Source organism: Triticum urartu, chromosome 6 (assembly GCF_003073215.2).
Source record: "Triticum urartu cultivar G1812 chromosome 6, Tu2.1, whole genome shotgun sequence".
NCBI classification, from domain to species: Eukaryota; Viridiplantae; Streptophyta; class Magnoliopsida; order Poales; family Poaceae; genus Triticum; species Triticum urartu.
Window position 1 is genome coordinate 172,952,626 of NC_053027.1, and position 23,647 is coordinate 172,976,272.

At 46.2% G+C, this 23,647-nt stretch overlaps 1 protein-coding gene across 1 annotated transcript; it reads left to right on the forward strand.

Annotated features, from left to right (window-relative positions):
- Nucleotides 1-3,303: 3,303 nt before the first annotated feature.
- Nucleotides 3,304-23,171, forward strand: LOC125512117 (RNA polymerase I-specific transcription initiation factor RRN3-like). Its single transcript, XM_048677183.1, has 17 exons — nt 3,304-3,639; nt 16,107-16,211; nt 16,300-16,371; nt 16,454-16,525; nt 16,607-16,840; nt 17,268-17,378; nt 17,460-17,573; nt 17,663-17,764; nt 18,304-18,372; nt 18,449-18,555; nt 18,904-18,987; nt 19,068-19,158; nt 19,355-19,474; nt 19,620-19,804; nt 20,089-20,127; nt 20,250; nt 22,559-23,171. Exons 1-17 carry the CDS (start codon nt 3,532-3,534, stop codon nt 22,835-22,837), a joined length of 1,893 nt encoding a protein of 630 aa, XP_048533140.1. The 5' UTR covers nt 3,304-3,531; the 3' UTR covers nt 22,838-23,171.
- Nucleotides 23,172-23,647: the final 476 nt, after the last annotated feature.

The window sequence follows — 23,647 nt, forward strand, 5'->3', positions numbered from 1 at the left end:
CTATCTGTTGATCAACGAGCTAGTCAACTAGAGGCTTACTAGGGACATATTATGGTCTATGTATTCACACGTGTATTACGATTTCCGGATAATACAGTTATAGCATGAATAAAGACAATTATCATGAACAAAGAAATATAATAATAATGCTTTTATTATTGCCTCTAGGGCATATTTCCAACAGGGAAACCCTTCTCCCATCTAGGGAGGAGGTCAAGGAAGAAGAAGAAGGGGCCCCCTCTCCCCCTCTCTTCCGGTGGCGCCGGAACGCCGCTGGGGCCATCATCATCACCGCGATCTTCACCAACACCTCTGTCATCTTCACCAACATCTCCATCACCTTCCCCCCTCTATCAACATCGGTCCACTCTCCCGCAACCCATTGTACCCTCTACTTGAACATGGTGCTTTATGCTTCATATTATTATCCAATGATGTGTTGCCATCCTATGATGTCTGAGTAGATTTTCGTTGTCCTATCGGTGATTGGTGAATTACTATGATTGATTTAATTTGCTTGTGGTTATGTTGCTGTCCTTTGGTGCCCATCATATGAGCGCGCGCGTGGATCACACCATAGGGTTAGTTGTATGTTGATAGGACTATGTATTGGAGGGCAAGAGTGATAGAAGCTTCAACCTAGCATAGAAATTGATGCATACGGGATTTACGGGATTGAAGGGGGACCAATATATCTTAATGTTATGGTTGGGGTTTACCTTAATGAACGTTAGTAGTTGCTGACGCTTGCTAATAGTTTCAATCATAAGTGCATAGAATTCCAAGTCAGGGATGGCATGCTAGCAGTGGCCTCTCCCACATAAAACTTGCTATCGGTCTAGTAAAGTAGTCAATTGCTTAGGGACAATTTCGCAACTCCTACCACCACTTTTCCACACCCACTTTACTAACTTTATTGCTTCTTTACCTAAAACAGCCCCTAGTTTTTATTTACGTGCTCTTTATATTATTGCAAATCTATCCCACAACACCTACAAAGTACTTCTAGTTTCATACTTGTTCTAGGTAAAGTGAACGCCAAGCGTGCGTAGAGTTGTATCGGTGGTCGATATAACTTGAGGGAATATTTCTTCTACCTTTAGCTCCTGTTGGGTTCGACACTCTTACTTATCGAAAGAGGCTACAATTGATCTCCTATACTTGTGGGTTATCATAGGGGGGGGGGAATAGGATTAGGGCCCCAAGTAGGATTCCTCCTACTTGGGCGCCCCCTTGGCTGCCCCCTCTCCCTCCCACCTATATATATGAGGGGGAGGGGGAGACGCCAAGAACACACAACAACATCTGTTAGCCGTGTGCGCCTCCCTCCACAGATTATACCCTCGGTTATATTCTCGCAGTGCTTAGGCGAAGCCCTGCACGGATCACTTCACCATCACCGTCACCACGCCGTCGTGCTGAAGGAACTCATCTACTTCCTCGGCACTTTGCTGGATCAAGAGTTCGAGAGACGTTATCGAGCTGAACGTGTGCGGAACTCGGAGCTGCCGTACGTTCGGTACTTGATCGGTCGGAACGAGAAGAAGTTCGACTATATCAACCGCGTTGTCAAACGCTTCTGCTTTCGGTCTACGAGGGTACGTAGACACACTCTCCCCTTCTCGTTGCTATGCATCTCCTAGATGGATCTTGCGTGAGCGTAGGAATTTTTTGAAATTGCATGCTACGTTCCCCAACACCCCTGCCTCGTCCACTCCTCCCCGTCGATTCATCACTCCCCGGTGATTTAGTCAGAGTCACTTGTCGGCTCCGCCATGATATTTTTGGCACACCTTTACTGATCGGCTATTGGTCAATCTAAATTAACAATGCTTGCATATATTTAAAAAGGGTTCCTGAATCTCAAAAAATCAGCACAAATAAAAAATTCTTGCGAATTTTAAAATGTTCATGAATATGAAAAAGTATTCATGAATTCGCAAAAATGCTGGCAAAATTTTAAAATGTCGAGCAATCTTACCTTTTTCTTCAAAACTTCAGAAAATATGCATGGATTAAAAAAAATGTTCGTAAATTTCAAAAAATATTTTCATTATTAAAACATGTCCACAAATTTGAAGACTGTTTGTGAATAGGATCTGCCGTTTTATTGTAGACCGTTTACCCTTTTTATTTAGGGGTACTTACCCCCATTTTCTTTGAGAGAATAGAATGTAGACCTCTGACCTGGGCTTCAACCTTGATTCGGCCAGGGAACGACCGGGTTATTTTTTTTGAAAAAAAGAGCTCCCTCTCCAATTTTCATTAGAAGAAACCACAATGTCTTTGGTTGCAGCAAACTAGAACTAAAAGAAGTTACGCAAGAGGGGTGAGCTTCCGCGAGAGAAGGAGCCTCCCCCCTACTCCCAGCAGCCCAATACGACACGCCTCACCCTAGCACAAGCACCAGAATGTTAACCCGAAGACGATAATGGTGCTCCATACAACGACATTCAAAAGCGCCACAAGTACTTAGTTCATTATAGAATCCAGACTAAGATAACAAAGCAGAAGAGACAAAAAGAAGAATCTTCATCTCCCAACACGAAGGAGCCGTGGAACAGCTTCACCCTGGAATCCTCGACACCCCTGCTCTCCAACCGTGCGCCGCTATGAAGACCTCCTTCGCAACCTGTTCAATCTGCCTTACGCCCACTTTCATTCATTTTATTTTTTCTTAGTTTTTCTGCAACACATTACAATCATGCAACCATTTAATGATCATGCTAACTGGAACGCAGGGATCGGTAACCCTGCTATTATCAAACACAACTTTGTTTCTAAGTTTTCATAATGTCCAGAAGATAGCAGAAAACCCAACTGTCATAAGATCTCTGTCACTTTTATTAAACTTTCTGATCCAGATCCCAAACAAGTGTTAGATGTTATCATGGATGTCATGCATACCAAACAAGCATTTCATGGCCATCCACAACAATCTTGCAATCGAACAATGAAAGAACAGATGATTAATATCTTCTTCCCTCCCACGAAATGAACATTTACTATCTCCAGACCACCCCCTTCTAATCAAGTTATTTTTAGTTAGAATGCCCCCTCTCGAAGCGAGCCACATGAACACTTTGACCCGAGGGGGCATTTTAACTTTCCATGAAAGTTGGGTGGGTACTGGGTACCTTTATTTTTTTGAGACATAGTTCTTTTTTTGACGGTATTTTGAGACATAGTTGTGTGGGTACCTGAACCCAGCTTGACCCGACCGGGCCTTTTATACCTGGCGTGTTTTGTTTTTCGAATTATATGTGCCGTGGGCTGAAAATTATTGTCTGCGACCCGGCCCAGGGAAGTAGGAAATCAGACCCGGGTAGCAGTTCGACCTCTATCGCCTCGCCGCCGCCCTGCACCCCTGTCTGTCGGCGAACCGGTGAGGACTCCGCGCCCCTTTCGCTCGCCGAGCTTGCCGCACCGCTCGCCCGCTCGCCTCGCGCTTACTGGGCCCTGGAGTTTGTGTCTTCCACTAGGGACCCCAAGCGTGATATCCCTCCCAGGGAGGCGCCAGTGGCGAAGGCCATGGGGGCGGAGCTGCGGCGCGACGACATGGCGGAGGCGGCGGTGAAGCCCATCCGCGACTCCGTGGCGTTCCGGTTCGTCGAGCACGTGCTCCAGTCCGTGCGGATGGTATGTACCCTGCACTCATGTAGCTCTGCATTTTTGGTATGAGTGTTGTGAGACCGGGGAGGCCGAGGAGTAGGGGAAACGCTCCTTTTGTTGCTGGCTCGTCGGCCTCAAACGTTAGCGTTTTACAGCCGGGATTGCATTCGCTGGTAGAAATAGACTCTCAAGCTTCCACTGGTACTTTTATTCTTTGTTCGCTGGCTTTGATTTTAGAGAACTCGAGTTGGAGCTGTGGATGGCTGCTGGTAAAATTGGTGTTGGTGCAGCTTTTAGAGCTGTTGCTTTGGACTCCAAATTCCTAGTGCAGATCCCCCATTTGAGGGTGGGTCGCAATCGCGGAGCCGGAATAGCTTACTACGGCACTTCATATCATAAATCAATCAAGATTATGCACATTGAAAACCCCCTTAAATCAGTAATCCTATTGGAAAACCTCTCAGGCAACAAATGGTTCAGCACTTCAGATATGGTACTATATTAAAGAATGGATTTGTTAATTCTCATCTAGACGAGGAATAACAAAGTATCATCTATGTTAGGAAATATGCAACTTGTATTCCCATGAGGCCATAGGCCGATATATATATACATGTACAGTGTGGAACATATGCAGGAAACCCCTTATACAACGGGATAAATACAAAGGGGTACATGACTTATCTAACACCCCCCCTCAAACTCATGGTGGATGAACAACACTGAGTTTGGAGAGATAAAAGCCATGTTGTGCTCTAGTCTGAGCCTTCGTCAGGAAATCCGCCAACTGTAACTCGGAAGGCACATACTGAAGAGCAATAACCTGATCCTGCACAGCAGCGCGCACATAGAACGCATCAACACCAATATGCTTGGTGAGCTCATGCTTCATAGGATCGCGTGCAATGCTGATAGCACCTGTACTGTCAGATAAAAGCAGAGTCGGTGTAGTGACAGAAACACCAAAATCCTGAAGTAACCACCGTAACCAAGTCACTTCTGCCGTCAAAAGAGCCATTGCTCGCAACTCAGCCTCGGCACTCGAACGGGAAACTGCAAGCTGTTTCTTCGTCTTCCAGGCAATGAGAGAACCACCAAGAAAAACACAGTAAGCAGAAAGTGAACGGCGATCGGAAGGATCACTAGTCCACGTAGCATCCGAATAGGCCTGGAGCTGTAAAGAACTGGAGCGAGGAAAGAATAGACGGTGAGAGATCGTGCCTCGAAGATATCGAAGAACACGAAGGAGATGACTATAGTGAACCGAGGTGGGGGCAGAAACAAACTGACTCAGAATATGAACCGGATAAGAGATGTCCGGGCGAGTGACAGCTAGATAGACAAGACTGCCAACAAGATGACGATAACGCGTCGGATCAGGGAGAGGATCACCATCAGTAGCACGGAGGTGAACATTGAGCTCCATAGGAGTCTCAACAACGCGCTCGTCAGTAAGAGCAGCACGAGCAAGAAGATCCTGGATATACTTTTCCTGAGAGATAAAAAAGCCATCAGAGGTAGAAGAGATTTCAATCCCAAGAAAGTAGCGAAGAGGTCCAAGATCAGACATAAGAAACTGCTCACTAAGACGGGCCTTTACAAAGGCAATATACTCGGGGTCATCCCCCGTGATGATCATGTCATCAACATAAAGAAGAAGAAGAGTCCGTCCACGAGGAGAAAGGTGAATAAACAATGCTGGATCATGAGCACTGGCTAAAAAACCAGCAGCAGTGATCACAGAGGCAAAGCGCTCAAACCAGGCGCGGGGGGCTTGCTTAAGGCCATAGAGAGAGCGACGAAGACGACATACCATGCCATCAGGAACAGAATACCCAGGTGGTGGCTGCATGTACACCTCCTCACGCAGCTCACCATTAAGAAAGGCATTCTTAACATCAAGCTGAGATATAGACCAGTGGCGTGCAGAGGCAACGGCAAGAAGTGTACGAACAGTGGTCATATGAGCCACAGGAGCAAAAGTCTCGTCATAATCACGACCATGCTCTTGCTGAAAACCACGAGCCACAAGACGAGCTTTGTGACGCTCAAGAGAACCATCGGAGCGAGTCTTAACCTTGTAGACCCACTTACAAGTGATCGGACGGACTCCGGGAGGAAGAGAAACAAGATCCCAGGTACCAGTGCGTTCAAGAGCAGCAATCTCCTCTGCCATCGCAAACTGCCATTCAGGATGAACAACAGCCTGACGGTAAGAAGTCGGCTCAAGAACAGTAGCACCAGCAGTGGGAAATCCAAAGCGATCAACAGGCGGACGAGGACGAGAACGCAAGCCATAAGTAGGCTGAGAGGAAGATGACGACCCATCCACAGAGGCATCAACTGGTCGGGGACGACGAGTGTAATGCTGAGGAAGAGATGGAATAATAAAAGGAAGAATCGGCAAGGTAGAATCAGGGGGTGGCGACGAAGAAGTCACCGGAGATGAAGGTGTAGAATCCGGTGACAGACTGGGAGAGGAGACCGGGGAGGAAGTCACCGGAGATGAGGGTGGAGAACCCGGTGACATGCGAGGCGAGGAGACCGGGGAGGATGGTGGCTGCAAGGCAACTAGATGTGGAGAAGGAGAGGAAGTGGAACGGAAAGGTACAGTGTCGGCAGGGGTGATAAGTGAGTCAGGAAAAGTGAGGAAAGAGATATCCTGCACTGAAAAAGTCGAGGAAGATGGGCGTGGGTAAAAGGGACGAGACTCTTCAAAAGTCACATCTCGAGAGATACGCATCCGACGACCAATAGGATCCCAACAACGATACCCCTTATGCTCATCACTGTAGCCTAAGAAGACACACTCAACAGACTGAGCGGTCAGTTTGGTGCGTTCGCGAGGGGCAAGAAGAACATAGCAAACACAACCAAACGAGCGAAGCATCGAATAATCTGGAGAACGATCAAAAAGTCGCTCGAAAGGAACACCACCCTGTAGAGCAGTGGAAGGCTGTATATTGATAAGATAGGTGGATGTGGAGACGGCCTCAGCCCAAAAATGAGGCGGGAGAGAGGCAGCAATCATCAATGCACGAGCCGTCTCAAGAAGATGTCGATGCTTTCGCTCAGCCACACCATTCTGAGCATGAGCACCAGGACAAGAGAATTGAGAGAGAGTCCCGTGCTCAGCAAGAACACCACGCAACATCTTAGAGATATACTCGCCAGCAGAGTCAGCACGAAAAACACGAATGGGTGAAGAGAACTGAGTATGAACCATGGCAGCAAAACGCTTATAAATAGACAACACCTCAGAACGAGAAGTCATGAAATAAAGCCATGTGTAACGAGAGAAATCATCTATGAAAATAATATAGTATTTATGACCACCTTTCGAAGCGAAAGGGGCCGGACCCCATACATCAGAATGGACTAAATCAAAAGGACGCTTAGACACGGACTCACTATGTGAATATGGTAACTGAATCTGCTTGCCAAGACGACAACCCTGACACTCTAAAGAGACATCTCCTGAGACAGACCCCAGAAGGCCTCGACGAACTAAAGAAGACAACCGAGAACCACACAGATGACCAAGTCGATGATGCCACTGCTGGAAGGAACCAGTGACGGAGGCAACAGAAGCGGGAGAACTGGCGATGGTGGTGGCAGCAGAAGGAACATGAAGCCAGTCCAACTCCCAAAGACCCTGAGAATCACGGCGGCGAGGGCCAGCCCCAACCAGAGTGTGCGTGTGACGGTCCTGGACAGAACAAGAGTCAACGTCAAGGATGACGCGACAACCAGAATCCGTAAGTTGTCCAGCAGAAAACAAATTCATGGTAAGTCAAGGAACATGAGCAACATTAGGAACAGAATAAGAAGGAGTAGTAAGATGGCCTCTACTAGCAACAGAAAGGGGAGTACCATCAGCAGTGAGGACATGAATAGGAGAATCGAGTGATCGAAGAGAGGACAAAGTGGAAGAATGAGAAGACATATGAAAAGAAGCTCCAGAGTCCAGAACCCATGGGGATGTACCTGACTGTGTAGAGGGTGAGTGCTCAGTGCGGGAAGCATCAGTCACAGAACCGGCAGTACCCGTCGAGGAAGAACCTGAAGTCGCGAGCAGACGCTTAAGTCTCAGAATATCCTGCTCAGTCAAAGCAATGGCGGAAGCTGTCGAGGTAGATGACGAAGTCCCGGAAGATGATGATCGAGCCTTGCGCAGGTGTTTCTTCTTCGTGTAGCACTGAGACTCAAGATGACCATCATTGTTGCAATAGGCGCAGTGTGGACGGGGGCGACCTGAGCCTCCAGAAGGAGTGGGCAAGAGCGGCGGAGCACTCGAGCGAGAAGTGGTCGATGGAGCAAGTGGCGGAGGAGCACGAGTAGCAAGCACAGAGGGAACCGCCAGCAAACCAGCACCACGTAAACGAGTCTCCTCAGCACGAATCTCAGAAAGCGCCTCCATAAGAGAAATACGGCCACGAGCAAACAATTGAGCACGCCGGGGCTCAAACTCCTGACGGAGCCGAGACAAGAACTCATAGACACGATGAAACTCCAAATTGGCCTGGACAGCCTGGCAACAGGGGCAGGTACGACACCCAGCACTACGAAGAGAATCAAGCTGGCGCCAGATAGCAGAACTCTGTGCATAGAAGTCATCAACAGTAGAGTCACCCTGCTGAAGAGCATGCTCCTGACGGATCACAGAGAGATATAAGGCATCACCAGAGGGCTGATAGCGCTCACGAAGACGGGTCCACATCTCAAAGACAGTAGAAAGACCCAGAAATTCAGAAGCAAACTGAGGCAGAACACTAGCAGTGAGAACAGCTGCAGCACGAGCATCATCATCAAGCCACTGGGTGTAAACAGACAGAGCACCATGATACGTCTGAAGAGCCTCCTCATAAGCCAAAACCCTCTCATCATAAGCACGATCAGCAGCCTCATCAGCAACCTTAGCCGCATCTTTGGCGGCCTGATTAGCATCCGTAGGAAGAATCGATGGAGTTGGCGGAGTAGGGGCCACCGGAGGAACCGGACGTGGCGGACAGCAGACCTCGCCAGAAAGAACACCCCAAAGACGGATGCCACGCATGTGAATGCGCATGAAGCCAGTAAACTCGGTGTAGTTAGTACCATCAAAGATCACCGGACAGCGAGGAACAGCAACATAGCCCGATGCAGCAGACATTTTTTTTAACACCAGCGACAGCAGAATCAGGCGGGCCGGCGCGGGCGACCGGATCGGGTGGGCCGGCGACGAGATCCGGCGAAGAGCAGCAGCTGGCGACGGGATCCGCAGGCAAGGGAAGTGGATCGAGGCGACCCGATCTGGAGGACACGACCCGATCCTGCAGGAGATCAGGCCAGCTCGATGGGGGTCGGCGGGGATCGAGCCTGCCTACTGCGAGCGAGACGAGGACGAACGAGGGAGTCTTCGATCGATGGAGTCGGCGAGCGAGACGAGCAGAGGCAGCCTTCGATCGATGGAGTACTGTGAGCTTCGGGAGGAGCGGCAGAGGAGCACCACACCGCCGCGCCGGCAAGCTAGGATTTGCCTCAGGGGCGCGCGGCAGAGGGAGATCGGGACGGGAAGGGGATCGGGACGGGAGGAGAGACCGAACGCACGAGTTGCAGCGTGCGAAAAAATTAACCTAGCTCTAATACCATGTTAGGAATAGGCAACTTGTATTCCCATGAGGCCATAGGCCGGTATATATATACATGTACAGGTGTGGAACATATGCAGGAAACCCCTCATACAACGGGATAAATACAAAGGGGTACATGACTTATATTATAACTCTAACAACAAGCACCTGGTTCCCCAAATTGACTTCAATACACGCAACAGAAGTGAGCACGGTACATCATGGGGTCCAGAACTCCATAAGGCCCTAGAATCCCACATCTTCTCCCCATAGGAAGGATACCTTTATGATCATTATATGCCCTGCCTTTGCCCGAGCAGTCCCAGGGAAGAAGATGCGAGCTGTATATCAAATTACAATGTTTACTTGTTTCTGACTTCCACAGAGTAACAACAGCAATTTGAACTAAATTTTAAAAGGCCAGTCACCATCAAATTGAACATTAAGCATTCCAACGACCTAAACATTGCTCATATTCAAAGTGTTCTCACATTTGGTTATTATGTTAAAGTTAATATTACTATTAGCTAAGTATCACCTCTTCGAATTTTTTAAATCATGTCTTCTATCTGTTTCAAGGCATTCTTTAATGGGAGTGGCTAACTCTCATCTACTCCCTCCGTTCCAAAATACAAAGTTGAGTCATCTATTTTGGAACGGAGGAGTAGATGAGAATTAATTAAGTCACATCTAACTCTTAGTCTCTTACGCCATTTGATTTTACGTGAAGTTTTGTGCGCATTTTTTATTTTCTTTTTTTATTTGATTAATCTGATAGTGTAAGGTTTAGATTGTTAGATAAGTCATGTACCCTTTTGTATTTATCCCGTTGTATAAGGGGTTTCCTGCATATGTTCCACACCTGTACATGTATATATATATCGGCCTATGGCCTCATGGGAATACAAGTTGCATATTTCCTAACATGGTATTAGAGCCAGGTCAATTTTTTTACACGCCGCAACTCGTGTGATTGATCCTCCCGTGGCGCCGCGGTTGCTTCTCTCTCCGCCGCCGGTTCCCCACGTCCGCTCCACTCTTTCCTCGATCGAAGCCGCCGACGCGAAGCCGGTCTCCTCTCTGCTCGACACGAAATCGCCGGGATCGAAGCCGCCCGCTTCTTGCCCGACCTCTGCTCGAGCTCGGATCGAAGCCGCTCGGCTCGAAGCTGCCGGGATCGCAGCCGGTTCCGCTCCATCGCTCCTTGCCAAATCGTCGCCCGCAGCCCCCGATTGGATCGGCCTGCTCCAACTCGTCGCCCGCAGTCCCCGATTGGATCGGCCTGCTCCACTCGTCGCCCGCAACCTCTAATTGGATCGGCCTGCTCTGCCCCGCCCAGGCTTCCGCTCGAGGCCAGATCGAGATTCTGCTTCCGAGGCTCGTCCACTTCTGATTCCTACGGCCTGATCGAGCCTCCCGCCGCAGCTGCAGATCCAGGCTCCTGATTATCGGTCTAAAAAAAAAGGTGCGATGTCTCTGTCCTCGGGCTATGTTGCTGTCCCTCGCTGTCCGGTGATCTTTGATGGTACTAACTACACCGAGTTTACTGGCTTCATGCGCATTCACATGCGTGGCATCCGTCTTTGGGGTGTTCTTTCTGGCGAGGTCTGCTGTCCGCCACGTCCGGTTCCTCCGGTGGCCCCTACTCCGCCAACTCCATCGATTCTTCCTACGGATGCTAATCAGGCCGCCAAAGATGCGGCTAAGGTTGCTGATGAGGCTGCTGATCGTGCTTATGATGAGAGGGTTTTGGCTTATGAGGAGGCTCTTCAGACGTATCATGGTGCTCTGTCTGTTTACACCCAGTGGCTTGATGATGATGCTCGTGCTGCAGTTGTTCTCACTGCTAGTGTTCTGCCTCAGTTTGCTTCTGAATTTCTGGGTCTTTCTACTGTCTTTGAGATGTGGACCCGTCTTCGTGAGCGCTATCAGCCCTCTGGTGATGCCTTATACCTCTCTGTGATCCGTCAGGAGCATGCTCTTCGGCAGGGTGACTCCACTGTTGATGACTTCTATGCACAGAGTTCTGCTATCTGGCGCCAGCTTGATTCTCTTCGTAGTGCTGGGTGTCGTACCTGCCCCTGTTGCCAGGCTGTCCAGGCCAATTTGGAGTTTCATCGCGTCTATGAGTTCTTGTCTCGGCTCCATAAGGAGTTTGAGCCCCGGCGTGCTCAGTTGTTTGCTCGTGGCCGTATTTCTCTCATGGAGGCGCTTTCTGAGATTCGTGCTGAGGAGACTCGCTTACGTGGTGCTGGTTTGCTGGAGGTTCCCTCTGTACTCGCTACTCGTGCTCCTACGCCACTTGCTCCACCGACCCCTTCTCGCTCGAGTGCTCCGCCGCTCTTGCCCACTCCTTCTGGAGGCTCAGGTCGCCCCCGTCCACATTGCGCCTATTGCAACAATGATGGTCATCTTGAGTCTCAGTGCTACACGAAGAAGAAACACCTGCGCAAGGCTCGATCATCATCTTCCGGGACTTCGTCATCTACCTCGACAGCTTCAGCCATTGCTTTGACTGAGCAGGATATACTGAGACTTAAGCGTCTGCTCGCGGCTTCAGGTTCTTCCTCGACGGGTACTGCCGGTTCTGTGACTGATGCTTCCCGCACTGAGCAATCACCCTCTACACAGTCAGGTACATCCCCCTGGGTTCTGGACTCTGGAGCTTCTTTTCATATGTCTTCTCATTCTTCCACTTTGTCCTCTCTTCGATCACTGGATTCTCCTATTCATGTCTTCACTGCTGATGGTACTCCACTTTCTGTTGCTAGTAGAGGCAATCTTACTACTCCTTATTCTGTTCCTGATGTGGCTCATGTTCCTCGACTTATCATGAATTTGTTTTCTACTGGTCAACTTACGGATTCTGGTTGTCGCGTCATCCTTGACGTTGACTCTTGTTCTGTCCAGGACCGTCACACGCACACTCTGGTTGGGGCTGGCCCTCGCCGCCGTGATTCTTAGGGTCTTTGGGAGTTGGACTGGCTTCATGTTCCTTCTGCTGCCACCACCATCGCCAGTTCTTCCGCTTCTGTCGCCTCCGTCACTGGTTCCTTCCAGCAGTGGCATCATCGACTTGGTCATCTATGTGGTTCTCGGTTGTCTTCTTTAGTTCGTCGAGGCCTTCTGGGGTCTGTCTCAGGAGATGTCTCTTTCAGGGTTGTCGTCTTGGCAAGCAGATTCAGTTACCATATTCACATAGTGAGTCCGTGTCTAAGCGTCCTTTTGATTTAGTCCATTCTGATGTATGGGGTCCGGCCCCTTTCGCTTCGAAAGGTGGTCATAAATACTATATTATTTTCATAGATGATTTCTCTCGTTACACATGGCTTTATTTCATGACTTCTCGTTCTGAGGTGTTGTCTATTTATAAGCGTTTTGCTGCCATGGTTCATACTCAGTTCTCTTCACCCATTCGTGTTTTTCGTGCTGACTCTGCTGGCGAGTATATCTCTAAGATGTTGCGTGGTGTTCTTGCTGAGCACGGGACTCTCTCTCAATTCTCTTGTCCTGGTGTTCATGCTCAGAATGGTGTGGCTGAGCGAAAGCATCGACATCTTCTTGAGACGGCTCGTGCATTGATGATTGCTGCCTCTCTCCCGCCTCATTTTTGGGCTGAGGCCGTCTCCACATCCACCTATCTTATCAATATACAGCCTTCCACTGCTCTACAGGGTGGTGTTCCTTTCGAGCGACTTTTTGATCGTTCTCCAGATTATTCGATGCTTCGCTCGTTTGGTTGTGTTTGCTATGTGCTTCTTGCCCCTCGCGAACGCACCAAACTGACCGCTCAGTCTGTTGAGTGTGTCTTCTTAGGCTACAGTGATGAGCATAAGGGGTATCGTTGTTGGGATCCTATTGGTCGTCGGATGCGTATCTCTCGAGATGTGACTTTTGAAGAGTCTCGTCCCTTTTACCCACGCCCATCTTCCTCGACTTTTTCAGTGCAGGATATCTCTTTCCTCACTTTTCCTGACTCACTTATCACCCCTGCCGACACTGTACCTTTCCGTTCCACTTCCTCTCCTTCTCCACATCTAGTTGCCTTGCAGCCACCATCCTCCCCGGTCTCCTCGCCTCGCATGTCACCGGGTTCTCCACCCTCATCTCCGGTGACTTCCTCCCCGGTCTCCTCTCCCAGTCTGTCACCGGATTCTACACCTTCATCTCCGGTGACTTCTTCGTCGCCACCCCCTGATTCTACCTTGCCGATTCTTCCTTTTATTATTCCATCTCTTCCTCAGCATTACACTCGTCGTCCCCGACCAGTTGATGCCTCTGTGGATGGGTCGTCATCTTCCTCTCAGCCTACTTATGGCTTGCGTTCTCGTCCTCGTCCGCCTGTTGATCGCTTTGGATTTCCCACCGCTGGTGCTGCTGTTCTTGAGCCGACTTCTTACCGTCAGGCTGTTGTTCATCCTGAATGGCAGTTTGCGATGGCAGAGGAGATTGCTGCTCTTGAACGCACTGGTACTTGGGATCTTGTTTCTCTTCCTCCCGGCGTCCGTCCGATTACTTGTAAGTGGGTCTACAAGGTTAAGACTCGCTCCGATGGTTCTCTTGAGCGTCACAAAGCTCGTCTTGTGGCTCGTGGTTTTCAGCAAGAGCATGGTCGTGATTATGACGAGACTTTTGCTCCTGTGGCTCATATGACCACTGTTCGTACCCTTCTTGCCGTTGCCTCTGCACGCCACTGGTCTATATCTCAGCTTGATGTTAAGAATGCCTTTCTTAATGGTGAGCTGCGTGAGGAGGTGTACATGCAGCCACCACCTGGGTATTCTGTTCCTGATGGCATGGTATGTCGTCTTCGTCGCTCTCTCTATGGCCTTAAGCAAGCCCCCCGCGCCTGGTTTGAGCGCTTTGCCTCTGTGATCACTGCTGCTGGTTTTTTAGCAAGTGCTCATGATCCAGCATTGTTTATTCACCTTTCTCCTCGTGGTCGGACTCTTCTTCTTCTTTATGTTGATGACATGATCATCACGGGGGATGACCCCGAGTATATTGCCTTTGTAAAGGCCCGTCTTAGTGAGCAGTTTCTTATGTCTGATCTTGGACCTCTTCGCTACTTTCTTGGGATTGAAGTCTCTTCTACCTCTGATGGCTTTTTTATATCCCAGGAAAAGTATATCCAGGATCTTCTTGCTCGTGCTGCTCTTACTGACGAGCGCGTTGTTGAGACTCCTATGGAGCTCAATGTTCACCTCCGTGCTACTGATGGTGATCCTCTCCCTGACCCGACGCGTTATCGTCATCTTGTTGGCAGTCTTGTCTATCTAGCTGTCACTCGTCCGGACATCTCTTATCCGGTTCACATATTCTGAGTCAGTTTGTCTCTGCCCCCACCTTGGTTCACTATAGTCATCTTCTTCGTGTTCTTCGATATCTTCGAGGCACGATCTCTCACCGTCTATTCTTTCCTCGCTCCAGTTCTTTACAGCTCCAGGCCTATTCGGATGCTACGTGGGCTAGTGATCTTTCCGATCGCCGTTCACTTTCTGCTTACTGTGTTTTTCTTGGTGGTTCTCTCATTGCCTGGAAGACGAAGAAACAGCTTGCAGTTTCCCGTTCGAGTGCCGAGGCTGAGTTGCGAGCCATGGCTCTTTTGACGGCAGAGGTGACTTGGTTACGGTGGTTACTTCAGGATTTTGGTGTTTCTGTCACTACACCGACTCTGCTTCTATCTGACAGTACAGGTGCTATCAGCATTGCATGTGATCCTGTGAAGCATGAGCTCACCAAGCATATTGGTGTTGATGCTTTCTATGTGCGTGCTGCTGTGCAGGATCAGGTTATTGCTCTTCAGTATGTGCCTTCCGAGTTACAGTTGGCGGATTTCCTGACGAAGGCTCAGACTAGAGCACAACATGGCTTTTATCTCTTCAAACTCAGTGTTGTTCATCCACCATGAGTTTGAGGGGGGGTGTTAGAGTTATAATATAAGTCATGTACCCCTTTGTATTTATCCCGTTGTATGAGGGGTTTCCTGCATATGTTCCACACCTGTACATGTATATATATACCGGCCTATGGCCTCATGGGAATACAAGTTGCCTATTCCTAACACTTGTATCTACCCAACATTCAGGGCATCCGTTGTGTAATATTGAAATCAATATAGCAAATGCATTCGCTTATCATCATTTATAAATAATGCATCTCTTTAGAATAATATTGACACATCTAGTAACGGGTTCAAGTTCGAAATTCAAGGCTGTTATTGGCGGTGAGGGAGACTGCCAGATGGATGTGCAGTGTGAGTGTTAGGGAAATTGGAAGGTGATTATTTTCCTATGGATGCAATTTTGTAATGCCATTGTGGGTTAGGCAGCAAGGTGCGTGTTATTTCTTCTATTCATACCTGAAAATCACTTCGGAGCTTCCAGACGTTCCATTTTTCTGCTGGCGAACAGATAGATTCATTCGGCGTCAGACATTACCTTTTCTAGGTTTTTAGAGAGTACTTGTTATTTCTATAGATATGCATTTTATGGAGGACTGCCATAAGTCCATAACCGACTCGCTAGATAGAATAATACGCATGTTGTTTATGGACATCATTTGAAGTTCTTTCCTGTTCTGACTGCTTATCGAGCATCTCTTCAAGCAGATCTTATTGCTGTATATATGCATTCTACCAAGAGTGACTGTCATACCATACTAGCTAGAGATACAACCTAAAGTACTGTTGTCCGTGGGCAATTTATGTTGTGTGAAAATCCGTTCCTGTTTTGACTAAGCTTATCGAGTAATTCACTCTTCAGCTTGATCCCATACCAAGAGGAGTCCATGGCGGGCATGGTTTTTCTTGGGTGGCATTAATCAACAATATATATTTCAAGAATGCCTTTCGAACCATTGACACCCTTGTCTTTGATTTAGGATCCGTTTCTAGTTGACCCATATGACATGGATCAATATAATAAGATGGTAAGCACTCTAGACACTAGCAAGAAAAAGACTCCTGATGAAGAGGCTTTGTATGTGGTAAGATATTGATCCTGTTTTCATCCATCTACCATTTTTGTATTTAACATCGCTTCTAATAAAATGCACATATTGCCTATTTTTCCAGACGACTTTGAAGGCATTGTCAGAAGCAGTATCCAAAATAGACATCACGTACCATCATTTGCTTTTGAACAATGTAATGTCATATTGAGTACTACTCTTGCATCTCCGTTTCGTTTGTCGAGTTACTTGGATCTCACTAAAAACATGCATTTCAGATATTTACCGTCCGCATCTGGTACTTGCAAAGAGATACATTGGATGCTTTCTTAGACCTAATAACCAGATTGGTATTCTTCTAATTGCACTTACATTATTTCCTGCATAATCTGCTTATGGCTGTCTGACTAATTGATTATTTGTCCATCCAGGCTGCAGTGGCAGATCAGTATCTCAGAGAATGTTTGCAGATGCTTGTGAACAACTTTACTCCGCCTCTTGTTCAACGCAATGAGCTGCCTAGATGGGCGGTTTCAAGGAAGAAGGATATTTTTTTTCATCTGTGTGAGAGTTTGAAAACAATCTCCGATACTGTACCCTTAGCACCAAGGATATTAAGGGATATAATAGATCGGAGTATGCCGAAGTTATTTGATAACAAAGCTGTACGTGTGGACACTATTGTATCATCTGTTTGCATAGTAATTGTGTTTTATTTTATGTCTTGCATTTCCTTATTTGTGTGAACTCCTAGGCCAACAATACATAAATGCTGAAAAAGGATCTTGGTCGCTCCAGTTCACCTGCCAATTAGCGTTAAATCTGCAGATCCTACACGCCTACATTTTCGATAATTGCAGATCTTTTTAATGCCAACGCCGACTTGTTATCGTTTAGCTTCTGTATGTTTATGTGAAGGTCTTTTCTGTCTTATAAGCCTCTTCTATATCAAGTGGTAGTTTGCATCGTGCTACCTTACATCAGCTTTGTGTTGACAATATATGATTCCTAATTGTGTCACTTATACATGGAAAAGTCAACCACCAACGTTGTTCATTATTTCATAGAGCACTGTTTCTTATGTCTTTGCAGAAGATGGTCTCGTTTGTCGAATGCATGTTGGGGCTAGATACTGACAGAATGGGGGACCTTATTGGGGCTACATTGCTGGCGAAAGTTGTGGATCTACTTACGGAGTTGGATGTATGCTCATTCTTTGTGTCGCCACTGTTTTTTCTATCCTGCAACTAATTCTTGACATTTGTTGATTGGTGAACTTTGCAGGTTAATATAACCTGGGAAGATATTATTCAAGGGGAGCATAACAAAGGTATATTTGAAATGGAGCTTGAAAATTTGGATGAGGATGAGGATGGCCTTGGACAAGCGGGAACAAAGGTTCATGCATTGTACTTAAAACTTATGCCTATCTAATTGTGTAGCATTAATAGTGAAGTTGCTGACTCAGTACTCATTTTGTCGGCTAGGTCCTTTTTGGAGGAAATGCATGTGCCGAAAAGCTTGACAGTTTAATGGTTGTTGTATGCGAGCACCTTAAGTCATGTGCGGAGCGTGGGTGCCTAGATAAGGTGAGTATGTACTATGCACTATACACTGCTCTTTGGAAAGAAAAAGACAGTTAATCATATTTTAGTACCCGTAACTTAATTCTCCTACTCCATCCAGTTCGCGAGTAAGTTTTGTTTTGAACATATCTTCAGTCAAACTTTTAAAGCTTTGAACCATGTTCACCTTGGTATTTTCGCTTTGTGACTGCCAATATTTAGAGTGGTTACTTGAAAACCATATGTATATTTGTCTCGAAAAGTAGCTCTAGAATGTTATAGTTATCTTGGGTTTTATGCATAAACCCTATTACTCCCTCCGTAAACTAATATAAGAGTGTTTAGATTACTAATATAGTGATCTAAACACTCTTACATTAGTTTACAGAGGGAGTACAAATTAGTTGTCAAAGTTAAAATCTTGAAGAACGTGTCAATGTAAAAAATGCCATCCTTTTTGTGAACTTCATGGAGTAGTGCAAACAAGGAAATATAACTGTTGAAGCTGATTGATATATATTTTTTAATCTGTCATTTCTCACGTTCTGGTTCGAACTGGTCAGGAATTTGACATTCTGAAGACTATATTTCGAGCATCTGTGCTGAGGGTGCACAGATCAAAATTTTGCCAGGTCAGGATTGGCTTGTATCTCACTTTGCTTTTCACTTCACCTTCTTATATTTTATCCTATTGTTGTAACTTTGCAGTTTATCATGTTCTATGCCTGCTCACTGGATCCTAAAATCTGCGGTCTTGGATTTGCTTTTTTTCTTACCGACATTTTTTTGAACAAGGAAGAGGATCCAATTTCAAGGTATGTCTTAGCATGTGAGGAATACATTGTATGATCACAGCTTACTTTATATGTTGCGATGATTCATCGATTCTTTGCTTTGTTGCCATACTTTGCTTTAGTCATGTTTGGCAAGTTTGATAATCTTGTGGCTGGTGTTTGCATTGTGACAACAGTTGCGTCGAGACATGTCTCTCTATCAAGTTGCCACAATTGTGGCAAGAAATGTTTACACAGACAATTCATGCACACACCCGTCATATTTTCTCTGGCTACAGTCAGTAGTATATTCTGTTATGATCCCCATTTATAGCATAAGCTCGTACAGGTTGAAGAAATGCTAATTACCACTCATGTTTTGAAATACAGAATGTCTGCAGTTTCGTATGTTGGAAGCTATTTGTCTCGGGCAAGGTTTATTTCCGCTGATACGGTTCTTGGCATACTCAAAAAGTGTGTAAAGGAATTTATCTCTCTGTAATTTGCCTGATGTTCTTCTCAGATCTAAAATCATTGTTATTCGCTTTACCCAGATTAGTGGATTGGTGCGATGAATATTGTGTCCTTCAGAACAGAGGGACCACAGCCAATCCGAATCATCAAATATTTTACGCGACCTGTCAGGTTAGTTATTCCACCATATTCTTTTTACAACATCGAGGTTTTCGGGTGGTGGTGGGGGAGTCGGTGGGTGGGTATGTATGTCTGGGCACTGGACCAAATTCATTTGTTAAATCGTGGGGGTATGTACATTTAGTGTTGGTTTCATTTTTGGCATCATACTCTCTAAGCACTTATTTTCATATTTGTAAATCTGCAGGCTGTGATGTATGTCCTTTGCTTTCGCTTGAGATCTATTATGGATTATCCGAATCTTAAAGCACAGCTTTTTCAATTGTCTTTTGGATTTATCTTGAACCACCGACTGGAACCTCTAAAGGTCTGTATGACATGCATTCTGTGTCACCTTTGATAATATGCTCCCTTCACATATCTCCATGAGTGGCGCATTTTGATGTTTGGTGTCATTAACTGGGAAATACCATGCTATGTTGGCGGTTCACGTTTTCTTTTGTTATTACTAGGTGTGCTTGCCTTCAATAGTAAACGAGTTCCTGAGACAGGCCAAGGATGCCGGATTATTCGCTGCATCCATGTATTCAGCAGCTGAAGATGCAATCGAATCTGATTTGTCCAGGGCTTTTGGAGGAATCAACAGACTTGACACCTTCTTCCCATTTGATCCTTACCTGCTAAAAGAATCAGACAGGTTTGCTAAAAGAATCAGACAGGAGTACTTTTGAAACGTATTACAGCGGCATTGAACCACTGCTCTTTGCATTGTTTGTGCCATGTGGATTATACAGTGTCTAGCAAGCCTTGTTGCTGCTGCTGTTGGACTTTTCTTAGGTTTCAGAACTATTACTTTGACAAAAGCTGTTTGGGATTTCAGTTTTTTTTTTGAAAGTGGATTTCAGTTTCTGTTATCTGTATCTTGAGAAGAGTTTCTAGTCATCCTCGTTATATTAACTTTTGCTCTGCTTGTACCTGCAGATACATCCGTCCAAATTTCGAGTTCTGGTCCATGGTCAAGTGTAACATCCCAAATTTTCAATTTGAAATGTTATACATTAGATCATCATGCATATCATATTTTATTTTGCTTTTGGTTTTGATTCTAGAAAATCCTAAGCAACTCAAGGACCCACGGAGAGAGTTGGGGATTTCGTTATTTACATATTTGAGTTTTCTTAAATTATGTAAACAGGATCATTTGATTTTATTTATTTTATCATCAATTATTTCTATTACAAACATATGAAAGAGGGAATAAAATGACTTTTCCAAAATATAGAAATATTGAGGATTTAATAAAAAAATCAAATAAGATTTATTTCGGAGTTTTTCGGTATTTTTATTTGAATTTAGGAAAAATGCGTGTTTTTCAAAGTTGTAGTTTGGGCCCAGATAAATGTTCACTTTATCGGGCTTGATTTTAGGAACCCGGGAAAATTTATTTCGTGATTTTTGAGTCTGTTTAGTATTTCTTTTTATTTTTCTTCCGAGCGGATTTATTAAAAAAAACGCGGAACCGACTTTGGGCCGTACTCGGCCAGGACTCCCTGGCCGGGGCCTTTATAAGCCGCCGCCCCGGACGAGAGAGAGCCCAGTCGCCGAAACCCTAGGGCCCAGCCGCCACCAGCCCCAGCCGCCGCCGCCGCTGCCGCCCGCCGCCGCCGCCGCCGGAGTTGCGCACCGCCTGAGGTTCGTCGCTGCCTCGTTTTCCGTGCTGTTTAAATTTTTTTTCTGTTTGTCATTTTTCTTTTTCGTCGGATATTTCGCGGTTATTTTCTGATCGCGATTTCTGATCCGATTTTCGTTTTAGTATAACTTTTCGCTCGTTTATCGGAATCAGGCGATTGAATCGCCTGGAGTTTCGTCTCGAAACCCTCTTTCCGAATAATCAACTTAAACAAGTTTTTGCTACTGTAAAATTTGGTTTAGATCCAGATTACTAGAACGAAGTTGTTTTCTTTCGCAGTTTGATTTCTTTTGCTTCGTTCGATTTGATTCTTTTTGCAAACCAGGGTTCTTAAGTTGAACTTTCTGGTTAGATCTTCTATTTGCGTTTTACCTGTGCATTAGATGAGTACTTATTGTATGCTTGTTTGTTTGTCTGCGATAGAATACCCGGAATGCGCCGCCTGTTACGTTGAATCTTTAGGTTTCGCGGATCATCAGCAAGGCAAGTAACACTTTGATCATACCTTTTCTACAACTCAGTTTTATTGCATTAGATCAATTCTCACACGTTGCATGATTAGGATCTAATTAAATTGTAGGATGGGAAGTAGATGAGGTAGTACCTATTATCTGTTTATTATCAAACCTTTGGGAGTTACTTCTACGTTTGCTTATTATGCCATGCTATGCTAGTAGACGTGGATTGGGTGAGTGATATCCATGACAGATGTGAGATTGTTAATTAATGGTTTATCTAAGGTGGCAACCTAACACACATCTGGGTGGATTGAGGCACCTGGGGTTTCCAGGACTTGCCTGTTTTTCTTTTGGACCGCCACCTAGGCTTAAAGGGATCATGAGATTATACATACTAGAAACTTCCGTGTGCAGCCACAAGCCATTATGGGTTCTGGCATAGTTGATTAAGTTGTGCGAACTCTTACAGTGGTAGACTAGCAGATGTAGGGGATGTAGGTGGTACGGTCTACCCGATCGTAAGGTGCTAGCGCTTCTGAAAGACTATGTCTTGGTCATCCGTTTCTCAAACACCCTGTAGTGCGAGAAACCAAACGGAGGCGATCGAGTCTTGTGGGGAAAAGTGTGCAAACCTCTGCAGAGTGTAACAAACTAATCATGGTTAGCCGTGTCCCCGGTTATGGACATCTTGAGTATCTAGTACCTGGATTATCATGTGAATCTCAACATGTTACTCTAAATTAAATTTTGTTGGGTTTTATTGATGTTACTTTAATTGGGATTGAGAATGTTGTCAACCATTTTTAATGTTTAACAACCACCATGATAGTAATTAAATTTATTCCTTTGAAGTAGGGAAAAATTGGCTTTACGCAAAAACTGTAACCATAGAGCTTTCCACCAGCCAAATATGCATATAGTATAGTTGTTGCATTCCATTACTCTCTATGTGTTACCTTGCCAGTATATTCCATGTGCTGACCCGTTCTCGGGCTGTAACGTTAATGTTGTAGACTTTTCAGACGACGATTAAGGAGTTTTTAGGTCGTGGTTCTATACTCAGTGATGCCGTTGGAGTTGATGGACTCACCTATCTTCCAAGCCTTCCGCTGTTATTGTTATTAGATGACCTTAAGCCATATTTATTGTAATAAGTTTTCTTTTGAGGCACTCGATGTAATAAGTGTGTGATTGCTACTCTGCTATAAATCCTCCGAGTACTGTGTGGTGTCAGTATTACTGATCCAGGGATGACACCGGAGCACAGAGATCAGACTGTTTGAGGTCTGGTCGCTACATCAAGACGACATACAACAACGACAAGGACGATGACGACGATGAGCTGCTGGACCTTGATGCCCCTGAAATGAACGTGGGCAGCTTGGACGATCATGTCGAAATAGATATCAACAGCGACGACGACAAGCTGGAGTACTCGATGAACAAGATGTCTATAACCCCGCACCGCTCCTCCTACCACGGGATGGCCGCGGACGGTGGCGATGCTGGCCTCAGCATGCCAGCGAGGATCAGACCTTCGGCGAGCCCCCCGTCACGGTGGGCCATGTCAGGCTCACCGTAGGTTGAAGAGACATCTGAGCCGAGTGTACAACTAGGCATGCCTATCAAACTGATACGGGGAGCTTCCTTTGGTAGTCTGTGTAGTAGGGTTAAACGGCCCATTCAATTCGCAATGTATTCAAGCCCAAGCAAGTACTCCCTCCATCCCATAATGTAAGACATTAGTGTCAGAAAACGTTGTACATTATGGGACGGAGTAGTAGTACATATATATTTTTTGGGTTGAAAGTGTAAGGGCAGATGTTGCTAGAAAACGCTAGTTGTTGAGTGGCTGTGAGATTGTATATACTGGTGACAGCAGTGCAGTAGTAGGTCCTGTTGATTCCTGTTTCGTATCTTCATCTTGTAAATGGAAGAGTGTAACACGTCCTCCGCAGCCGGCTCCTGCAAGCTGTAGGTGGAAGAGAAGCCCCGAAATCTTCCGTGCTCCCCGCCGCCAGCACCGATCAGCAGTTTTTTGCTACTGATTGCAAGTGGCAATGATAAGCTGCCTGCCTGTCTGGTTAGCGCCACTGCTTTGCGGTCGTGTTGAGCAGTCTCCCCTTGCCCATCCGTATCTTTTTCCTTGGAGCCAGTGGTGGACACCCCAAAAGAGTGTTGTCTGTGTATACACATCTCATCGTAGCTAGCTAGCTTTTCTCCGCTGCGAAGCGTACGTGGTCGACTTCACGTCAGTGTCTAACAAGAACACCACCTCCCGGCCAATACGTCCGTGATCTCTTGAGGTTTGCCTGCCATGTAATGGCCGGTCTTGACTAAATTGTCCAAACTAATTGTCGAAGCTAATAATAATAAGGCACAAGTGCTCTGG